This window comes from Podarcis bocagei, assembly GCF_964188305.1.
Source record: "Podarcis bocagei genome assembly, chromosome: Z".
NCBI lineage: Eukaryota > Metazoa > Chordata > Lepidosauria > Squamata > Lacertidae > Podarcis > Podarcis bocagei.
The window spans coordinates 35,084,610-35,101,884 of NC_138140.1; the positions used below are offsets into that span (position 1 = coordinate 35,084,610).

A 17,275-nucleotide genomic window follows, 5' to 3' on the forward strand; every position below is an offset into this window, starting at 1 on the left:
CTGGCTGGATTTCCCCAGGCACTCTGGGCAGCTTACAGGCTTACAGCATATATCAGAACATACTAAAACATCAAAATTAAAAACATCCCTAAGCAGGGCTGCCTCCAGATGTCTTCTAAAAGTCAAATAGTTGTTTATTTCCTTGACATCTGATGGGAAGGCGTTCCACAGGGCGGGCCTGACTACAGAGAAGGCTCTTTGCCTGGTTCCCTGTAACTTCGCTTCTTGCAGTGAGGGAACCACCAGAAGAAGATTCAGAGGAGGACCTCAGTGTCTGGGCTGAATGATGGAGGAGGAGACGCTCCTTCAGGTATACTGGACCAAGGCCGTTTAGGGCTTTAAAGTCAACACCAATACTTTGAATTGTGCTCAGAAATGCACTGGGAGCCAATGTAGGTCATTCAAGACCGGTGTTATATGGTCTCGGCGGCCGCTCCCAGTCACCAGTCTAGCTGCTGCATTCTGGATTAGTTGTAGTTTCTGAGTCACCTTCAAAGGTAGCCCCATGTAGAGCGAATTGCAGTAGTCCAAGCAGGAGATAACCAGGGCACACACTACTTTGGTGAGGCAGTCTGAAGGGAGGTGGGGTCTAACCCGGCGTACCAGGTGGAGGTGTGGGTCACCCTTGTTGATTCCAGGTAGCCTTAGGCGAGTCACTCTGCCTTGGCTCCCTAGCAAGACAATAAAACTGATTTCTAACCTGCTTTAGGATTCCTGATATAATTTGCATGTGAAACACCAACAACATGCTTATACAATAGTGTTATTGACGCAATTGCCTTCCCTCATTGCTGCAGGTGGAGCTCACGGCAGTTTCGAGTAGCGGCAGCAGTGCCCAAGGGTTTGAGGCAGAGGGCATCGTGGAGGAGGAACTCGGACCTACACTTAAGGAGCAGCCCTGTGAGCCAGACTGTGCTGAGAAGGCCTTGAAGGGCGGCGATGCCAACCCAGGCAAAGTTAGGGAGGGTGGACTCACAAGGCCAGAGAGCAGCAGCAGCAGCCCGGACTGTGCACAGCCGTCTGCTAAGGAGGCGGCAGAGGTCTCCCCTGCTTGCCCAAAGGCTCTGGAGAGTGAGCATCCAGCAAAGGAGAAGAGCACCCCAGCTGCTGGCACAACCCTGACAGCTGCCGCCACGGCTGCCGCCGCCACGGCCACCAACAGCTGCAGCACTTTGACCTCTCCCCCAGCCACCTTCACCTTGAAAAGCGTCTGTTTCTCCACTTCTCAGGCCCCTGCTATGCAAAAAATGGCCCTCTCCTTCCCACCCGGAGCAGTCCTCACCCCCAGCCAGCCCCTGGTTTACCTCCCACCTCTTCCGAGCCCACTCGGGGTCCCGTCTGCCCTTGCCCTGCCTGTCATACCCTCCTTCCCACAAGACCCCTGCCTGCCTAGCCTTCTTGCCCCCTCTGAGCTGCGCTCTTACCCATATGCCTTCTCCGTGGCCAGGCCTTTGGCCGCAGATCCCAAAGTGGCGCCTGTGGAGACAAGCCAGCTGAACTGCCCTGCCCCGTCAGGGGAGAGCAGCGCCCTTGCAGTCACTGGGCCCTCCTCTGCTGTCGAAGGCTCAGACCTCTCGCCTAGCACGCCTGCCTCGGCAGCAGCAGGTGCCAGCACTGTCCCGCTGTCAGTCGCCGCCAGCGTGCTCACCAGGGCCCCGGCAGTCCCGGAACAGCTTCCCTCAGGCGTCCTGGCCTCCATCTCCCCGCTGAAATCCCCCCCACAGCTGGAGCGTGAGATGGTCTCCCCGGAATGCAGCGAGATGCCCCTTGACCTTTCTGCCAAGTCAAACCGCCAGAAGCTGCCTCCTCCGAGCCAGCGCAAGACGCCCCCGATGCCTGTGTTGACCCCGGTGCACACCAGCGGCAAAGCACTGCTCACCACGGTCTTCTCCAAGCCTCAGCGGGTGGCTCAGGCCATTGGCGGCCCGGGCACCGCTTCACCCTTCGTCATCTTCCCGGAGTTCCTCCGCAATGGGGAGCAGGGCTCATGGGTGAAGAACTCGACTGCCCTCATCAGCACCATCCCAGGCACCTACGTTGGGGTGGCCAACCCAGTCCCAGCTTCCGTGCTGCTGGGCAAGGATTCCGGCCCCGGCCTTGGCAGGGACTCCCGCCATCTCGCCAAGCAAGAGCTCATTTCCATTGTTGACCAGGGAGAGCCTCGCAGTGGTGGGCTGCCTCCTGGGAAGAAGAGTGGTGGAGAGGGGCCTCCTGACCCCGCACGGCAGCTCCTTTGTGGCCGGGGTGTCCCAGGGGCCCAGTTGCACCCTTCAAAGGAGCTGGCCATTTGGAGCCCCAGCCAGGGAAGCGTTTACCCTCGGTGCTCAGTCAACGGGAAGCCTGCCAGCCCCCAGCTGCTGCCCGTGGGGTGGTCGCCTTATCATCAGGGCCCTCTGCTTTCCATCGGCATCTCGGCAGCCGGGCAGCTGTGCCCGAGTCAAGTTGCCCCCTGCAAAACAGCTGGCGCAGGCGAGCTGGCCACGTTCCCTGGTGTGCAGCCGATAGAGTCCTCTGCTGTGGTCCAGAAGCCCCCGGAAGCTCCCTCTCAGGGCAAGGGTTGTAAGGCAGCCTTGCCGAACACAGCCAGCCCTTTGTGCATCTCACCAGCTCTTCAGACCAGCCTCCCAGACGCAAGGGGCTCCGAGGGTCTCATCCCAAAATACGACTCCGACAGACTCGAGGCTGACTTGGCAGCAGAGGCCACCCCACAGCCCAAAGCTCCCCCAGAGGGCTGCAGCCACAAGCGCCCCGGGGACGCCAAGCCTAAAAACCAGGTCTTGACTGCCTACCTATCTCACGGCCTTTCCTTAGCTAGCCAGCCAAGCGTGCGGACGACCTCTGAGACGCCTCTCCCAGCGAGCAAGCGCAAGGACCGGAAGTGCAGCAACGCATCTCGGGATCAGCCGGCGGCAGAAGTCACTCTCCGCAGTGTGCACCAGGTTGATCTCAGCCGCGTGAAGAAGGAACGGGTGGAGCCAGAGGTGCTGATGACCTCCACCACTTGTCTGCATGCTGGGGCTGCCTCGAGAAGCCCTCCGAAAGCCAAGCTCAAGGGGGTGGCCCACATCAAAGTGGAGGAGGGCTTCCCCTGCAAGTCCAAGCGGCAGCATGACGGGCCAGACCGCCTGACCCACAAGAAGCAGAAGTGCAGGGGCAGTGAGGAATCTCAGGCCCCCTGCAAATCGGACAGCCAGAACCTGCACACCCGCAAGGTGAGTGACTTGCCCTGATGTGAAAACAGGGATCGCACCCAGCGTTTCCTGGAGCAGCACCTGAGGGGTGGAATGGGTGAGATTGGGCTGAGGGTTAGGGAGTCCTCAGGGAGGACTAATCTCTTGCTGAGGACAAGGTAAAAGATGACTCTAGCCTTATCAGAATGCCTTGGGCTTTTCCCTGGGTTTGACTTTACTTGTGTCAGAGGTTTCTTCGTGCAGCTAGATGGAGCATGTGACGTCAGAAGAGGCTCAGAGGCACTTGGCTGTGTCATATGGCTTAGGGCAAGTCTGTTTTAATTGCCCCAAGTGCATGCCCTGTTGCCAGCAGCTGCTTGAATGAGACACAGCCATTAAGAAGCCACGGCCTGTCTTCTGATTTCTTTCAGAGTTCAGTTCAAAGTGGCCCGTGCTTATCATTTTAAAGCTCTTGCATGGCTTGGAACCCAGATTATCTCTTACTGTCTTCCTCCCTACCACTGTGACTGAAGTTCACTTCTGTAGCCTTTCTGAGGGTGACCTGCCCTTCAAAGGCTAAGTGAATGGCAATAAGGGCAGTGAGAGACCTTTTCAGGTATATCTATATACATACACATACACACACACACTTCCCCCAGGTGGCACCTGATTTTATGTCATTTCATCACCAGCTAAGACCTTTTCCATTTTCCCAGGTTTTAATTTCATTTGTTTATTTTTTTACCTGCTAAGCAGATTGGGGTAGTGGTTTTTATTGCCGTGCCTTTTTTAAATCTGCTGGATCTTCCTAGCATTTCAGTTCCAGAGTTTTATTCTGCCTTGTGTTGTATTTCTGAAGTTTCATTTCAATTGCAAGCAGCCCTGGGGACATGGGAGCGCTGGAGGTGTGGGGTACAAACGTGGAAAAAAAATAACGTGGAACAAACCTGGCAAAGACCTCTCGCTTCCTCTCACCGCCAGTGTGTCTCTTCTGTGTCCACAGTGGCGGAAGTACCACAGCTCCCATGAGGTCAGCAAGCAGGAGAGCCGGTCGAGCTCCACGAAGGAGCACGGCAGCCCCCGTGCCAAGCGCAAGCGCCGGAAGGCGTCTCCAGGGCATCATGGGCACAGCTGCGAAGAAGGTACAGGAGCCGGGTCTGGGCTCTGGCGATTGCCTTTCCTAAAAGTGTCCAACATCCATGGAAGACTCTCCTACTCTGGGTCTCTCTCTGCTGGGCACAGCCCATCTTTGCCTACTTCTTGAGAGAGGGATCGAAATGGGAGTGAGCCCCCCTTAAAGGGCAGAGCTGCTACCTGCAGTGTGAGGGGTTTCTGTCCATCCTCTCTGGGGTATATGAGGCCCGTTCTCTGAATTTGTGGCTTGCTTCCTTAAAATACAGTAGCGTACCTAGCATTTTCCTTTCTTGTGAGGAAGCAAAATACGTGTAATCAAAGGTTTAACAAACATCAAACCTATTAGACAACTTAGATGTTGGTTTTTATTTTATTTTATTGCAATTTCCTCTACCTCAGTTTTTGTTTGTGCAACCACGGCAGGACCACTTGCCTATTGAGCTGGGCATGAGAGTACAAGCTGATGATAATGCAAATCAGAACACAACTGTCCTTTGGGCTTTGCACTTGTTCAAATTTTGCAATACAGCTTATAGCTAAAAAAAATAAATAAAGATTTGGGGGGTACCAAAATACGTTTTAAATGTGTATTTTAGGTGGGCAGGAAGGGCGGGATAGAAATGAAAATTTTAAAGCATATTTTCCAATTAATGTGGAAGTGGGACAGAGCAGACTGAAAGACTGAACCCATGCACAGTTTGATCTGTTTTTCCCTAATCTCGAGTTGTGTGTCTGAAAACCCCCTTTTGGGTTTGTGGGCTCACTTTCCCAGCTTCACACCTGCTTGTGGCTGAGATCTCCTCTGGGGTGGGGGCAGGACGGAGGATGCACAGCTTCCATGGACCAATAGTTGTATTTTTCCACATGGCAGTTTAGTTTTCAGAGCTCTCTTCTTTTTTCTTTTCTTTCCCCCCAACCAAACAATCCTCCTCAGCTTTTGTTGAGAAGAAATCAAAGAACAGTTTCCGGGACTTCATTCCTGTGGTGCTGAGTAGCCGGACACGCAGCCAGACAGGTGAGTGGCTGATTCCTTCGACCTGGGGGAGGGGAACCTGGCTTTTTTTCAGGGGTCTGTGGTCCGTCTGAAATGTATGCTTGTGTGTTGTGTGAAATCTTCTTAGCTTAGCTGCCTCGGTCCCCCAGTCCCTAAACGACCATGCAGAAAGAGACAAGCAATATCTGTGCTTTGGGTCAATTTAATTTTGAAACCAAGTGTGCAGGTTTTTGAGTTGCACAGGTCTCTTCCTCAGAGTGAATTTTGAAGAAAAATCAGCATCTGGATTTGCTAATTGTTTTGTTGTTGTTACTTGTGAAATGAATTATATATTAGGGGATTCTGAGAGGGAAAATTGGGCACAAAAGAGGGAGCTGTTGCTAAAGCTGAGATCCCGAGGTGTAGTGCTTAATTCTGATTGAAGAGCGGGGGGGTCCTTTCCTTTCCTTCTTCCTGTAGGGGGCATGGGAGGCTCTTCTGCTAACATGTTGGAGGAGTGTGGCCAGGAGATTCTACCGCCGGTGGAAGAGGAAGAAGAGAATGTCGAGGGAGAGGATGAGCTCACCCTGAGGCATCGCAGGCTGAGAAAATCCCACCGCCTCTCCCCCCACTCCAGCTCCAAAGACGGAGAGCGGTCGCGGTCAGAGAAGAGCAGTTTCCACTCGCGCAAGAGTCAGGGGATGCCGTGGCAAGTGGACGCCACTCGGCAGCTGTGGAGCCGCAAGGAGGCAGAGGAGGAGAGCAGCCACATCAAGAGGAAGAAGAGGAGGAGGCAGAAAAGCTGGAAGTACCAGACTGGAGAGTACTTGATAGAGCGGGAGAAAGAGGAGCACACGAGCTGTTGCCATAAGCGGCGGAAAATGAAAGCAGGTAGCGAATGGGAGCCACCAGGAACAGCATGGGGGCATGGCTGCAGCGCAGGGATCCTTAAGGCGGCAGCCCTTGGTGCAACTTCTGCGCTGTCAGGCTAGTGGTACTTGGCCCTGTGGCAGCTTCACATTTAACAGTTCACTTAGTCGCCATGGGCAACCAGGAATCCCATGCAGGCGAGTGAGTGGGCTCGCAAAGGAGGCATGTACCTTTCTGCCTCTCCCCTGCCAACCTGCTTGGCAGAATGCAATTCTTAAAGAAAGCGTAGCCCATGTTTCTTGCTGGCCGTGGGGCAGGCTGGTAAATAAAAAACACAAATTTGTGGGCTGAGCCAGTCCATGCCAATACCTGTGACTGGGAGGGTTGTAAGGGGCAGAGAGGGAAACATTGTACATCCTGTGTGACCCCGCTGCTCACAGTGGTTGCCAGCACTCTTAGTTTGCCCACCATGTTTCTGTGCATGTGCAGTAGTAATAGCCCATGGAAACAGTGTGAACCTGGGACAGGCGGCCTCCCTTCCTTGGGTCTTCTGAGGTTTTGCCAAGCATTGACCATGCATTTTGAACCATGTGGTGCAGTCTGAAGTTTGTCATCCTGCGCCAAGTGTTGCACAAACTGCACACAGCTCTGCCTATGCCTGAAGCACCCCTGGTGGATACCCATCCAACTTCACTTCCCTAGAGGTTGTCCAAAATAGACCTCGCCAGCCTCTTAGCCTGCTTATTTGTTGTTGAACGGCTGTTAAGTCTGTGGAGTGCCCTTTGAACAACTTATGCTGCAGCCGTCTCCTCCCTAGAATTTAAAAGGCAGTGCTTTACCAGAGAGGAAATAACAAGCAATTGTCCCTCTCCTTTCTGGCATCTTTTTTTTAAGAAACAAAAACAAAAACAAAACCCTTTTAGGCCATTGGAAAGAAGAGGGACAATTGCTCTTGCAGGCTTGCCAAATTAATCCTGCTGTCGGCTGCAGGAAGGCGTCCCTCTTCAGCCTGAGTGAGGACAAGTCTTCCGTAGTGGCACGGAGCAAGGCACAACTGTCCAGTTTGTCAGCTGTGGTAGCCACCAGGGGGCGGCTGCTTCGGCTTGGGCTTTGCTAGCAGGGGTGGAAAAAGCTGTGGAGTGCTTTGCGAAGAGCTTAAAGGCCTGGAAGCCTTAAGGGAGGACAGGGCCGCATGTATTGTGGGAAAGCTCATTAAGCAGGAGGAAACTACGTAGAACTTCAAGCAAAGCTTCCCTTTGGGGCGATTGTGGACGTCTGCAGTGTATCTAACGGCGTGTGCTGCTAGTGGTGGGTCCGTCCACAGTCCGCTTCTCTCTTCGTCCTCGTTTGTATGCTAATTCTTTGCTTCTGGTCAAAGGTATCAGTTTCCCAGAATCCTTTGCTTTTGCAGTTCTCTGGCCCTCTGGTCCATCTTCCTTTCAAGTTGTTAGCAAAGGATCATGTACATCGATGGCATAATAATAAATGCAATAAAGCTACGGAACTCACTGCCACGGTAATGTGGCAGTGGCTCAGAATAGAAGGGGGCTAGGGAAATAGGTGCAGAAGTTGTGACGTTAGTGCTGTTTCAGTTGGCTAAAATGGGAGCAGTTGCTTAGCAGCACTCCATAGACTGAGGATGCTGGACAGCTTCCTCTGGCGTATCCACGGCTGGCTGATGGTATGCAAGGGGAGCTAACCAAGAAGCTTGCTCTGAAGCCTCTGCTGTTCCTTTCTTTTTCTACTTCCCACTTCTGTTTGCATGTTCGGGAGCTGATTCTGAGGCTAGGCTGCCTCCCGGAAGGGCTTCACAGGGATGTCTGCATTTGAGCCTCCTTTGTTCTGTTTAATCCCCCTCTGGCTTGCCTTGCAGACTTCAGGTACCGAAAGCACAAGGATGCTGTGCCGAGCAAAGGCTCAGACCTGTGTTTGAGGAGCAGGCTTTCTCCAACCCTCCAAGGACGCCTGGACTTTCACAACGGATTCCTCTTGGATCACCCCGACTCGGCTCCCATTCAGGATGTGCTAGAGAAACCTTCTGGGAAACGCAAATGCAAAACCAAACACCTCTCAGGCGTCTGTGAAGAGGGGAAGGTACAGTATTGCTTAGGAGGTGCTGGAGTTGATTTCGGGATAGGGTTAGACGGGTGCTGCACCCAGGGCTCTGTGGGAGTCTGAGCTACAAAACCAGGTTCAATTGCCAGTTAAAAGGTTTAGCTAGCAGTTGCTGGGAAATAACTTATCTCGGTTGCCTGGGGCCTTGGGAAGTTGCCACTTGGGTATTGCATACCAAGGATGGGCAACCCATAACCCTCCTGGCTGGGGTGGGAGGGAGCTGAAGTGCCACAGGCAGCATATCTCTGTTGTCAACAGTATTAATTTAAGCATAACAAAGAGTCTCATCTTGGTGTACAGCTGCTCCCTCACTTCCTATGAATGGATCTGCCAGCATTTTTCATTTTATTTTAAAGGGCTCTCAATATGATCAGAGCAGAAGCCAGGTGTGTATGTGTTCAGAACCCAGATTGGCAATCTTATCTGCCCTCCTGTGCACAATGCAAAGGCAGAATGGATTACTGGGAGCCGAATCCAGCGTTTGGGAGTCTCAGTTTTCTTTTCTTTTTTTAAGATTTAACAAAATGTGAGTGATGCCTGTGAGATCCCAGGAAACTGGGCTAGTGTGGTGTTGGAGAGTGTGATTTACACTGCTGAGATTTCCGGACTTCCATATTGTATATCATTTTCTGCCCTTCTCCGCAGCTAGCAGAAGCAGAATTGAGTGTTCATACAAAAGTAAACGTGTTATTGATGTAAACTGTGACCTTGTGGAATGCAAGCTTTTTTTGGTTTTTTTAGAGGTTCAGAATTCTTCTTCGCTTAGCCCTGTTCTGAGACTACTCTTCTTCCTCCCCAATCATTCTCTGTGTTCCATTTTTTTTTAAAAAAGGCCAAGGCACGCCTGAGCCAGTCCAAGACACGCTCTCCAAAGAAAGCTCGGGAACCCTGCTTGTTGAACAAGTCCCGGCAGCACAAATCAGAAAGATCCCCCGAGCCCCCCACAGCCCCGCCGGTGCCCCCTGAAGCTCGCCGACTGATTGTGAACAAGAATGCCGGGGAGACACTGCTGCAGAGAGCAGCCCGGCTTGGCTACAAGGTGGGTGCCAGTTCTTGCAGGGGGCGGGGCGGGGCAGGGTGGATAGATAAACAGCAGGAGACAAGTGCTGCCATTGTTTACTAATCTTGGTTGGGGGTTCTTTCGCCAGGATGTGGTGATGTACTGCCTGCAGAAGGAAAACAACGATGTCAACCACAGGGACAACGCAGGCTACACAGCCCTGCACGAGGCCTGCGCTCGCGGCTGGGTGGACATCCTGCAGCTCTTGCTGGAGCATGGTGCAAACGTGAACTGCAGTGCACAGGATGGCACCAGGCAAGTCCACTGCTGCTGAGGAACCACAGTTGCCAGGGGCATGGCCAGGGGCTAAGAGGTCTGCTGACTCTGGGCCTCATTTGGCCCGTTTTAGCTTCTGGATCTGTAACATTGACGAGTTAAGCCAGTGAAAGCTGCTGTGGTGCAGTACTTAAGAGTGTCAGATTTAGGGCAGAGGAGAGCCAGGTTCCATTGCCAACTCTGCCACTCTCTGGGCAATCTTGGACCCTCCATACCCTTTTTCATGAGGGTAAAGAGATGGGGGAGACCACGTAAATTTCCTTGAGATCCTTGGGAGGAAAGGTGGGGTGGCAATTAAATAAATAAATGCAACCTACCTTGTCCATGTGCTCTAAGAGGGACATCTTGCACTGAATTTCAGCCAGTTCTGCAGGTTGAGAACTGTCTGCTGAAGTGGAGCTACTCTCTATTTAAAAATCCCTGCACATAGAAAAATAGGATGCTAGGGAGAAGGCTCAGCAAGAATCCCTCCGCGGTCTTGAAAGCAGTCCAGTCCAGGCCGCACCCCATGAGAAAGACACAATGGATGGGCTGTCTAATGCAGTCACCTACCCTGAGGGGCAGCGGTTCTGCAATGTCCCGAGCCCAAAGTGGCGGTGCCTGGATCTTTTATCGAGTAATTCCGGGGACTAAAGGCATGTACTTGAAAGGCATGTGCTTTGCCATTGAGCTGTGGCTCCGTCATGTCTGGTACTTCTTTAAATCCTTGCAGCTCGGGATAATTATTTATTAATAATATGGTCGTCGCTCAGTTACCAAGGGCAGGCCAGCAGTGGACATTTCTCCATATTCATTTCTCCCTATTTAAAATATGTAGCAGAGCACAGGACCCTTCCACCCACCTCAGCATATTGTTTACGCTGGCTGGCTGAGGCTGGCTGGTTTTTCAGACGAGTCTCTCCCAGCCCTACCAGAAGCTCCTAGGGATTGAACCTGGGACCTCTTGTAGGCAAGCAGATGCTGAGCTTGCCGTCTGTCATTAACAGAAAGTACACAACACTTCACAAAGGCAAACAGGAGGGGTAGGGTCTCTTGTAGGTTCCTCAAGGGTTCCCTGATGGGGAAAGGCCAGGGAGGAATGGGTGAACCCTGCTCAGCTCCAGCCTTTTGACTCTGTGAAATCCGATTTAAAACTCTTTGTCTCTTGGCAGGCCTGTCCATGACGCTGCAGCAAATGACAACTTGGAGATCATGTGGCTCCTGCTGTCTTACGGTGCCGACCCAACCCTGGCTACATATTCGGGGCAGACTGCCCTGAAGTTGGCCAGCAGCGAAAACATGAAAAATTTCCTTAATGGTAGGTTTCCTTTTGTCAAAGGTAAGGCAGCAATTTTACACACACCCCGGCCATTGGATACTAGATATGACATGTGTGTTGCTGCAGTCGAAAATGCACATGGGTTTTGCAGGAAAAGTGGCTGATTTGCACTAAAGGACATCATTCTGCAGGATATATGCATGCTTCTTTGGGTTGATTCTGGTGCATAGTTTTCCCTCTGAGGAGGGCTTTGGACGGATTCATGTTGGAGGGCTCTACCTTGAAAACATTAGACTAGAATCCTACATGAATATTTCTAGAAGGTACCCGTGAGCAAAAGACGAAGATTTTTGCTCCATTAAAGGTGGATTTATGTGGATTTATCATAACATCACAATCTTTCATGGTAAATCCACATTGAATTATGCCTTTAATCCAGGGTTTCCCAAGCTTTGGTCTCCAGCTGTTTTTTGGACTGCAATTCCGATCATCCCTGACCCACTGCTCCTACTAGCTTGGGGTGATGGGAGTTGTAGTCGAACAACAGCTGGAGGCACAAGTTTGGGAAACCCTGCTTTAATCAGTTTTTATGGCAAGGATTGTGGAACCTTCATCCTGCAGGCCAATTTTGGGTCCAGTTTGGCCCATGAGACCATTTCCCCTAAACTGTGCCCTCTCTGGTCAGTCACCTGACATCACTTTGATGGGTGGGTGAAATCAGTTGATGGGCTGTGCCTGCCTGTTCCCCACATGGAGCTGGTATGCTCAGCCAAAGCATCAGTATTTTAAGTGCCCTCCCATCACCTGATGAGAGACAGTTCAGTTCTGCTCCTTGCTGCTTCCTGGTGACTTTTTCCTTCCACAAGTTAACTTAAACAGGTGAGCAAGATTGCCTACTTAATGGTCACCTGATGGCAGATGGGTTGCCTCTGCCTACCTGTAAAAGTTCAGACACAAGGATAGGAAGAGATAAAATATCTGGCACACCAGGTCAAAAAGTCCCCCACCTTACTCTCTGGGAACCTTGCCTAAGCACCCGAAAACACATTGATGTCTCAGCTTCCTTTATTCCATTTTATCTTCTTGCAGATTACCTCTTGGATCTGCAGGGTCGAGCTGAAGGGGACCCCCATACAGCCTGGGATTTTTACAGCAGCACTATAGTAGGTGAGTAGACCCCACCTACCTCTTTTCCCTGCTCCCTGGAACAACACGTAGTGGAGCTGATCAGCTTCCCTCCATCCTTAGAGGCAGGATGTTTGGAGCAAGGGAATGAAGTGCAGGGCATTTTTTGATTGTTTCCCAAGCACTCTGTCTTTTGGTCTGAAACCACTTGCTACTGCAGCGTGCTGAGTGGAGGAGAAAGATCTTCAAAGATGTGTTTGAACCATTTTCTTCAAAAGGTGGGTGATTTTGCCCAGTTACTGCCCTTTGAAGAAACCGGTTTGGTTGCCCCTGTGGAAGAGCCTTCAAGCTCAAGACGTGTTGGTCTCACAAGCGCACCTTGGGATGTTTCCTCTGTTCTTTGTTCCTTTGCTGGTGCCTTCCCTTCTTCAACCTAGGCAGGGATAGGGAACCTGTGGCCTTCCAGGTGCTGCTTGACTTCCGCTTCCGTCATCCCTAACTATTTGCTTAGACCGATGGGAGTTGGGAGTCCAGCAACATCTGGAGGGCCACAGGATCCCTGTCCTTGCCCTAGTGGCAGCTCTGAGCAAGCAGCAGGCAGCAAGAGATGGGTGACTTTTGGCGTACCTTGTGCCAGAATTCCAGCCATTCTCTGTGGGAGAAAATAACCTGCTGCTCCTGTGCCTGAGGAAGTTGGCATTTTGCATCCTGAGAGTGGAGCAAGTGGGGAAATGAGTATGTATCTAGGACTGTTTGTCTTCTCTGTTTAAATGTGGGAAAGAGGAACCCAGCATTTTTGCATCCGTGCAGTCCAGAGGAGTTGAATTTTGTGCCTGCTGAAAGTAGCCTCCCCTCACCTGGTGCCTTCTAGATGCTGCATGATCCCAGCTCCCATCAACCCCAGCCAGCACTGCTGACAGTCATGAGTAATGGGAGTTGTAGTCTAAAAACAACTGGAGGGCACCACATTGGAGAAGGTAGCTCTAAAGGACAAGGATTGAGCACTGTGCATGTTCCCTTATTATGCACAACTTATTCCACTGTTTGGGGGGTTTTTTGTCTGTCATTTATTCTAGCTTTGCTGATCCTGGGAGGGGCTGATGAGCTATGCACCCCAACCACTGGAAATCTTACTTTCTGACCTGAAACATCAGGAGACCCAGCTTACTTGCACTGCCAGATGTTTCTCTGCACCTAAAAAGGCTAGCTGCATGGGGTTTTTCAAAACAGGAGCTGTCATTCTTGCAGAGCTACATTCCTCACCCAGCCTGAGCCTTCTGCACTCCTGCAGCATTGCAGCGTAACACAGCCCCATAGTGGTCTCTAAATTTCTATTGGCTTCTGCCAGCTGTTCCTCCAGGCATCTCCATGCTGGGCTTCTTTTGCAGCCCGTGGTTGGGTTGCTATGGCGATGGCTGTCCAGCAAGTGAACTGGGCACAGGGAAGGCTAGGGAGCAAGGTTGTGTGTGCAGAGTTCTTTGAGCCCATGGCATTTCCCCTCGCTCACCTCCCTCTCCCTCTCCATTTCCCGTATCCCTTGTTTCAGAGGGGAAAGATAAAATCGGCTGTGACCTTCTGCTCAACCCTCCCGGGAGCTCTGATCAGGAGGAAGATGAGCAGGACTCGGACCACCTCATGTTTGAGTTCTCCGACAAGCCGCTGCTCCCCTGCTACAACCTGGAAGTGTCTGTCTCCCGGGGGTGAGTAATGGTGGCATTTCCTTGTTGGGAGAGATTGGGGAGCTTGTGAGAACGGGCCAAACTGTACCACCCCACTACTCCCTGGGAGAGCCCTGGAGTCCAAAGACCAGTGTCATTGGAAGGTGGTGAGCAGGAGGGACGGAAGGACCGGGTTTGTTGCAGACAACAGCTTTTGAGAGCCTTGGAGAAAGGATGAGCGAGACGTGCATTTGCTTGCAAGTCAACTTTCCCTTTCCTTCTCCAGCTCACACAGGCACAGCAAGGTTTTGCCAGCTGCTCAAGGAGGGGAGGGGCATTCAGAGAGCCTGCTGTGACAAATGAGAGACTGGCAAACCATGACAAAATAACAGGCTTTGTGGTGGTGGTGGGGTACGTGATGCCTATTCTGCATATTAAGCGTGGAAGTGGTGGGAGCTCCGTGGTTCCAAAAGGACGGGGGTGGGGGCAGATAGGGTCGTGGCCAAGATTCTGCATCTGCAAAAGCACCATTCCAAACTGCTGGTGCTGCAGTCGTTACAATGCTGTGACCCAGATAAAGGATGCAAAGGAAGCAGATCTCAGAATGTCTTGTGCTTTTGCATCATTGGTTCTGATTTTTATTAGGCAGAAGCTGGGGGAGGGGTGGGGGAGGGCCGCACAGCAGAGAAACGAGCTACCCAGAAGTCTCACTACCTTACCCAAGTCCTGCCTCCCTCTGCCCAGCCAACTGCTGAGATGTCAGTAGGGACAGGCTGCAGTGTATTCAAGCATAATGGGCACCCATGATGGTTAGAAGCATGGTCTTCAAAAACAAAGCACTACCATCCTTTTCACTTACTTGCACCAGGCAGTTGTGGCCCTGGGTGATGTGAGGTGGGTGCTAACGGCTGGGGAGAGAGGTTGCGTGGCGTTGCAGCGTGAGCACTTTTTAAATAAAAACACTCGAACAGTGTTTCCCAAACTTGGGTCTCCAGCTGTTTTCAGACCACAACTCACATCATCCCTAGCTAGCAGGACCAGTGGTCAGGGATGATGGGAATCATAGCCCCAAAACAGCTGCATACCCACGTTTGGGGAGACACGGCACTAGAAGATAGGGCAGTTGCTCTGAGTACATTAGGGATGGGGAACATGTGGCCCTTCCAGGTGTCATTGAGCTCCAACTCCTGTTGGCCCCAGCCAGTTTGGCCAGTGGGAAGGATAATGGCAGTTGCGATCCAGCAACATATGGGGAAAATGGGCTTCCGTCAAGATGGGTTGGTGTCGCTTATGGGTAGGTTTCAACCCTTGCATTTCAGCTTTTAGAACATTGACTGTGGGGGTGGGAGGGTGAGAGTGAAATGGAGAACAGGGGAGGGATGGGCACAGAGAGCATGTCCCTACTGACCGCCGCGCTTCTCCCCTTTGCCCAGGCCCTGCAACTGGTTCCTCTTCTCGGACGTGCTGAAGCGGCTGAAGCTCTCGTCCCGCATCTTTCAGGCCCGCTTCCCACACTTCGAGGTGACCACCTTGCCCAAGGTGGAGTTCCAGCGCCAGGTGTCGTTGAGCCAGGTGCTGGCCCCTGAAGAAATCCAGGCGCACATGGCGCCCCCCTTGGCTCTGGGCGCTGCAGAGACGGTGGAGCTGGTGCGCCACGAGCCAGAGCTGGCTCGGCTGCTGGGCTCGGAGGTGATGTTGGAGGCCTGGAGCAGCTGACGGGGGGCTGGGCATTCCCTTCTGTCGGCGTCGGACTGCACTGCGAGGCAATAATTGGACCAAGGAGAGAAGGTGGCCTTCTCACGGGCAGGGCTTCTGTCTGCCTGGTCCTCCCTGACGAACTGCAACGGGTGCTCACCGCCTGCCCTCCTACCTTCCCACCCACCCCGGGGGTAGGAAGCTGCCGTCCCCTGTGCCCTGGACTCTGCACTCGTTCACCTGCTGCAGGGCCTCGGTGGTTCGGAAGCCTCTCCATGGAACTGCATCTCTTTCCCCACCCCCGAGCTCTACCAGAGTATTTATTTAAATTAGTATTTAATTTGTGGTGTTCTTTTTCTTTTTTGTTCTTGCTAAGTCTGTATCACTGTGATTCGGGGGAGGGGGGGTGAGTGGAGAGACAGGGGACAACTTCCTGCAGCCACCATCGCCTCTGGGATTCCCCTGAGTGACTAAGCTGGGGGTTCCTTTCTCCTCTCCTCCACGAAATAGCGAGAGGGAGGCTATTGTTTCTTCTCTCCTCTCTGTTTTAGAGACACCCAGCTACAGTAGGAGCCAACCTTCAGCCTCCACAATAAAATATTTGAGGAGCCAGGGCCCCCCAGAGTTAAGGAGCATAACCATTCAGATGGTGTGCGGTCATCAGGTCTTGTGAGCAGCTAAGCAAGGCGACACCTGCCCCCCCCCCCCAGTACTTTATTCAAGTTAGCACCCCTGGTTGGGTGCATTTCTTTCCCTGCCCTTTTTATCATATTATTTTGTTTCTTATGTCCAGCCAGCCACTTTTCGAAACAGAATTATTATACAGCCAAAGGCACCTGTTGGTCTCAGCTATTTTATTTGCCCCCCACTCCCTCCTTATAATTTCATCCTTGTTCAGTCAGTTCAGCTGGCAAGGCAGTACGATCTTCAGTGGGGTGGGGGCAGCAGAGAGAGAGAGGGAGGATCATTTGGAGGGTAGGGGGTGGGGGAGTACAGCTTTATTGTACAGGTGCTAACAAGGACTGGACAATCTCTTATTATTTTGACTAACTTCCCCTGCTCTGGGGAGGTTGTTTTGGGTGGTGACATTTTTGTTCTTTTGTGTTGTGTTCCCCCCCCCCCCGCCCTTCCCACTCGGGGAGCTGCATTTCCTTGCACAGCCCCAAAATCAGTTTTGCAAGCAGGCTGCCTCTACTGGCCCCCTTCCTTGGAAAAAGCAAACAGCGTTCCCTTCTCTCCGCCCCCATCTCTCTTTTCCACCAAGGCTTTGGGCCTTTGGGGCGTGTGCTGCAGCTGCTGCTTTTTCTTCTTCTTCTTCTGATTTGTTTTAAGCAACGCTTTGGTGTCAAAAACACTTATGTACAGAAAAACCTGCATCAGGGCCTCAGTCTCCTGCCTCGTCTTTTGGGTCCGGCCTCTCTTACTCCTGAAGCCTGGTGGGCAGGGCAGGGGGGGGGGGAAGCAGCCCCATTACAGAAGCACTTCTGCTCTGAGGGGAAAACGAGTGTTATCCATATGCCATAATAGCTGCCTCTTCCACCCATTTTTGGCAGTGAGCTGTGCAGACCAAAGAAGGCTGTTAACAACTTCCACTTGATGCTTACCTGTACAATAACAGTTGGCTTTTGAAAACAGTTTCTTGCCATCCGTCAAGGGCAAAGCAAGCTGTTGCTGGTTGGGGAAAGAGAACGCTGGGCTCTTAGTCCCAGTACGGGCCAGTAAACCAAGAGCAGCAAGGAAGGGAGATGGATTTTGGCACCGATACTGTTGTCCATCACCTAAACTGTTGAACACGAAGGCGTCTTGCAGGACAGTTTTAATTCGAGAGCCTCCATTGTGTTTTTCAAAGGTGCATCATTTAAGCGACTTGCATTTTCCTGACTGGAATTCCCATCCACTCACCCCTCTGCTAAAGCTGCTGTGATTCCAGTTGTGTAAAAC

The 17,275-nt window shown here is 52.1% G+C and overlaps 1 protein-coding gene across 13 annotated transcripts in view; it reads left to right on the top strand.

Annotated features, from left to right (window-relative positions):
• Nucleotides 1–16,716, top strand: part of BCORL1 (BCL6 corepressor like 1) — a 45,253-nt gene extending 28,537 nt beyond the window's left edge. For 12 of the 13 annotated variants that reach the window (XM_081179386.1, XM_081179380.1, XM_081179385.1 and 9 more), the window contains 11 exons: nt 798–3,212; nt 4,174–4,312; nt 5,239–5,319; nt 5,758–6,168; nt 8,021–8,241; nt 9,095–9,301; nt 9,411–9,577; nt 10,750–10,895; nt 11,946–12,023; nt 13,528–13,681; nt 15,073–16,716. In XM_081179386.1, coding sequence (XP_081035512.1) covers nt 798–3,212; nt 4,174–4,312; nt 5,239–5,319; nt 5,758–6,168; nt 8,021–8,241; nt 9,095–9,301; nt 9,411–9,577; nt 10,750–10,895; nt 11,946–12,023; nt 13,528–13,681; nt 15,073–15,355 — 4,302 coding nt within the window. In that variant the 3' untranslated portion in view covers nt 15,356–16,716. The remainder of the gene's footprint in view (nt 1–797; nt 3,213–4,173; nt 4,313–5,238; nt 5,320–5,757; nt 6,169–8,020; nt 8,242–9,094; nt 9,302–9,410; nt 9,578–10,749; nt 10,896–11,945; nt 12,024–13,527; nt 13,682–15,072) is intronic. The other variant, XM_081179381.1, reaches the window with a different exon arrangement.
• The last annotated feature ends 559 nt before the right edge of the window (nt 16,717–17,275 follow it).